Source organism: Gobius niger (assembly GCF_951799975.1).
Source record: "Gobius niger genome assembly, chromosome: 12".
Lineage (NCBI taxonomy): Eukaryota > Metazoa > Chordata > Actinopteri > Gobiiformes > Gobiidae > Gobius > Gobius niger.
Genome location: NC_136863.1, coordinates 5,232,364 through 5,236,636, shown reverse-complemented (window position 1 = coordinate 5,236,636; position 4,273 = coordinate 5,232,364). Strand labels below are relative to the sequence as shown.

General features: G+C 43.6%; 1 protein-coding gene across 1 annotated transcript; it reads left to right on the top strand.

Moving 5' to 3' along the window:
* Positions 1-849: 849 nt before the first annotated feature.
* On the top strand, positions 850-3,636 carry LOC306971022 (N-acylneuraminate-9-phosphatase-like). The gene is made up of 2 exons (XM_079567148.1): positions 850-950; positions 2,956-3,636. The coding sequence occupies exons 1-2, from the start codon at positions 861-863 to the stop codon at positions 3,595-3,597; spliced, it is 732 nt and encodes a 243-aa protein (XP_079423274.1). The 5' UTR covers positions 850-860; the 3' UTR covers positions 3,598-3,636.
* The last annotated feature ends 637 nt before the right edge of the window (positions 3,637-4,273 follow it).

The following is a 4,273-nucleotide window of genomic DNA, read 5'->3' as shown; positions in this document are numbered from 1 at the left end:
CATCGACCGCATAGATACAGACGGCATCTCTGGAATCACCCATATATGGTCATTTTTGAAAACAGTTAAATAAAATAGACAAACCAGTTACCAAAGAATTTTATATTTTCACTGAATTAGTCTTTAAACTATGTCTCTGTCGTGTACATTTTGATCCATTCTTAAATGCGCTAGTCTGAAATGATGTATTCAGGTTCTGAAGCAGGTATAAATTGTTTGTTATTAAAGTCCACCCTCTAGCGGCAGAAATAAGGCAGCGCTCCTTGTTTTACTCAACTACATGTCCCAGAATGCACCTCCGCACCCGGGCCGCGCTTCCGCGTTCGGATAGAAAATCAACGTGGATCAATGGCCGCTGGCTGCCCTGCTTTTTGACCACAAACGTGGGGGCCGCCATTGCTCCGCCGTTGCTGTAGTACCTCCATATCGCCGCTAGGCCCCCATTGAAAAGCATTGGACTTTAGACACGTTAAAAACTACTTTAAAGCCTGGTTTCAATTGTTTCAACGCTAGACTAGGCTAGATCTTCCTCCTGAGATAACGCTGGGTTAATAACAATATATGAAACCAGGCTGGTTTTCGTAATATGATTTTTTGAAATCTCGTATTTAACGAGGCTAGGACTGTTAGCATTGGAGCAGCGCGAGCTACACGTCACGCAAGGGCCGAGTCTACGGTGAAAATCCCGCCCGTATGTCCTTTTTAGGAACATGCTTCGTCAGAGCTGGGGAGGGGGAGCCTGTAAATCCGCCATGAATTGCCCCACGGCCGTGGTCATTCTGGTAAACGGGGAGGAGTGAGCATAAGACGTCCATTATTTTCTACAGTCTATGACGTGGATGCAAAGAGCGTCTTGTAAAATGGAAAACAATGGAATAAAAGCGATAATTTTTGACCTGGACAACACTCTGATAGACACGAGCAACGCGGGAGTGCTGGCGCTTCAAAAGGTAAAGGAAAAACGAACAGAATTAGACGAGAAATGGGAGAAAGTGTAAGTTTTGGATGTGCTACTCTCTTTTCCCCCCTTCTTCCTTACTGCTAAATCATTGTGTCGTCAAGTTTATTACACTGTGAAAATGATAGAAGAGATGGTTTAGTTTATGAAAGTCAATTCGAGGATTGAAGATGTTTAGGTTCAGTGGAAAAAATAAACAAACTTTGATCTACTCTTAAGTTAACATGTTTTGTAGAAATGGTGATTACCGGTAGCTTGTGGGCCCTTGGGCAAGACACTTTTTCTTGTGATTGCAGTGACTCCGTTTTTGGCTTTTAACCTCTTAACCCCCGCCTTAACCGAGTGCATTTTCTCCATTCAACCCAAATCTAAAAGGTTACAGCCTACAGTTGTCTGTGTAGGCTCTCAGTCGTACAGGAGTTGTCCATCTTCAATGAAGGTTCTTGAGTCTTCTTCTACAATTGTGTTTTTTCAATTGCTTTTTAAAGGATCGGTATCATGCTATTTTAGCCATTCCAGAGCAAAGTATAGCCATTTAGATGATATATTGTACCTCTACAACTATGGAGTACTATTTTTTTGGTGATAAATAAAGTATTTTCTGGAAGTGTGTTTCAAACCCGGAAGACACAACACTTGGACTCAGTTAACTCCGCCCCCTCTCGCTGCTCATACAACTTATATGTAGTAGAAATCTAAATATCACACAGTCGTTCTTTTATTGAAAGTGTCTTAACTTTTTCTTTTATTTGCTGGTTTGATGGCTTGTCTGTGAAAAATAAGAACAGTCTGAACCACGTTGTCAAAGTGTGTAGTAAGATTTCTGGTGTGCGTTTTGAAGACCTTGCCTCACTCTGTAAGAAAAGAGTCCTCCAAAAGACTCGATCGATTTTGGGTCAACAAAATCATGTCTTGCGGTCGCACTTTACTCTGATGCGCTCCGGGAGGCGATATGTCGTCCCACAGCAGAAAAGAAACCGCTACTCAAAATCCTTCATTCCGACTGCTGTCAGAAATTTAAATGACAATAGCTAGGAAGGCGGGGTTTATCTTGTTCCTTTTTCCCCCTCATTTTAACTGGTCCCCCTGTGTCCTGATGCACTTTCAGTTCATGACGTCTGTATATGGTTGTTTGTGTCTCCATTTACTGTTTTTTATGACCAGAGAGCAGTGAACAGAATTGCCCATTGGGATGAATAAAGTTGTTTTGATTTAATTTGATTTGATAAGTGAAGCTACTTGCAGGTATAAGGAGTTGACATCTGCAACACAGCTTCATAAATGGCCAACACACGTTTTGATTGACTCACCGCTCTGTCCTGGCCTCTCCATCACATTATGGGACTCGCGTTGGTTATAAATGTTCATCTTCTTTGGTTCTGGTGAAGGTTCACCAAACATCTATCAAGACACAGTAACAGAAAAACACTATTTTAGCTGATAGTCGCTGAATCCCGGAAAGAAATTCCAACTTCAGGCGAGTGGCCTCTTCTTTAGGAAGGTTGAATAAAGTCCTGTAGCGCTTTTCTCCGTGACCTTGAAGAAAAAAGGTGAAAAACAGGTGTCCAGAGTAGGTTAGAAAGAGCTCCTTCTTCACAACTTTCGGTGCAAACATGACATCTGTTCAGACGCTCAGGAGGGAGTTTTTTTTTTTTTCTGTATTTCTTTCTTACGACAGATATAGTGAAAAAGCTCTTTTACAAATTAAAATCTGGCCGTAGGGCATTACTTTACAGACGTCGGGCTCTTCCTGTTTGACACTATGACGTAAAAAACGTCCGAGTGTCACAAGTCAGTGGTTTTCCAGGAGCAGGATTCAGGAGGATTACTGAGAACTGCGGGAATGAAGCCATAAAACACTTTGAGGGTGTATTTGAGAAGGAAATGGCATAACAACATGGTTAAAGGCTCCAAAAAGTCGATTTGCATGATATAGCCCCTTTACACAACTTTATCCTCAGTTCGTCCAAATTAATTTTCCTCTTCTGTTGTTCCAGGTCGGTGAACTTCTAAAATCCACCTTGAACCTCAAAGACGGTGCCGTTGAAACCATTTGCGACACTTTCAAGCAGAAACTTTACAAGGAGGTTTTTGACTCCGCTTCGGGAAAATCCATCGACGACGTCAGGACGGTTCACTGGGAGGAGGCCATTCGAGAAACGGCGGGCGCTCAGCAGATACCCGAATCCCTGGGCTCTGACTGCTACAAACTATGGAAAAGCAGTCGCCTCCAGCTGCTCACCATGTCTCTTGAGGTCCAGGCGCTTCTCAGAGACTTGAGAGCAAAATACCGACTGCTCCTTTTGACCAACGGCGAGACCCAAACGCAGAGGGAGAAGGTGGAGGTGTCGAGCTGCGAGGAGTTTTTCGACGAGGTGGTGGTCGGAGGAGAGCACGAGGAGCAGAAGCCGTCCATTTCCATTTTTAGGCTGTGCTTCGAGGTGTTGGGGGTGCAGGCGAGGGATTGTGTCATGGTGGGGGATTCGCTGGACACGGACATTCAGGGAGGGCTGAAGGCGGGCGTCCGAGCCACAGTGTGGATCAAAAGAGCGTGGGCCACTGAGAGTGATTCTGTAAAGCCGCATTATACGATTTCAGATGTGCTGGAGCTACCGAGAGTATTAGCTGAACTTAACTAAGACTCTTGAATAAAATAGGACTATGAGATTAATCCTGATCAAAAATTTACATTTTGTGTTTCAAACATTTTTCACACCAAGTAACTAGGCCTAGAATAAGACCAAATCAGGACTTGAACAGTGTCAAAATTAGACCTAAATCGTGCAAAACTTTGGCTAAACCATAGACATATTAGTAGACCGTTATTCCTCATTCCTCCCTATTTACATTTACACCAGTCGAGGCAGAATCCATGGCAGCTCAATCTCCTCCTACAGAACATGTTTCTGAAAAGGGGAGAAAGGTGGCGCGCTGAGCAGGAAGACTTATACAAGTTACTTCTATTAACTTTTTGTTTTTGGCAAGTGTAAAGTCCCCATAGAAGGTGACTTTACACATGCCAGGGGCCAGGGGTGTGGCAGCAATGTCAGCACCCCTCAATGAGGACCAAAAAAGGACTTTCCTCACCCATTGGTTTAAAGGAATACGCCACTTACCTGAGCTTAGATGAGCTTCATTTATACCCGTCTGGTCTTCACGCGTGCCCTCAGTCACGTAAACATTGCACAGTAGCAGCAGTAATATCTTCACTTTACTGAGTGGACGCCGAAGTACTCCTGGTATTACTACGCCTTACAGTATAGTTCCCCTCTTCATCCGCTTAGAAAATCCACATTGTTTAAATTTTGTGTAACT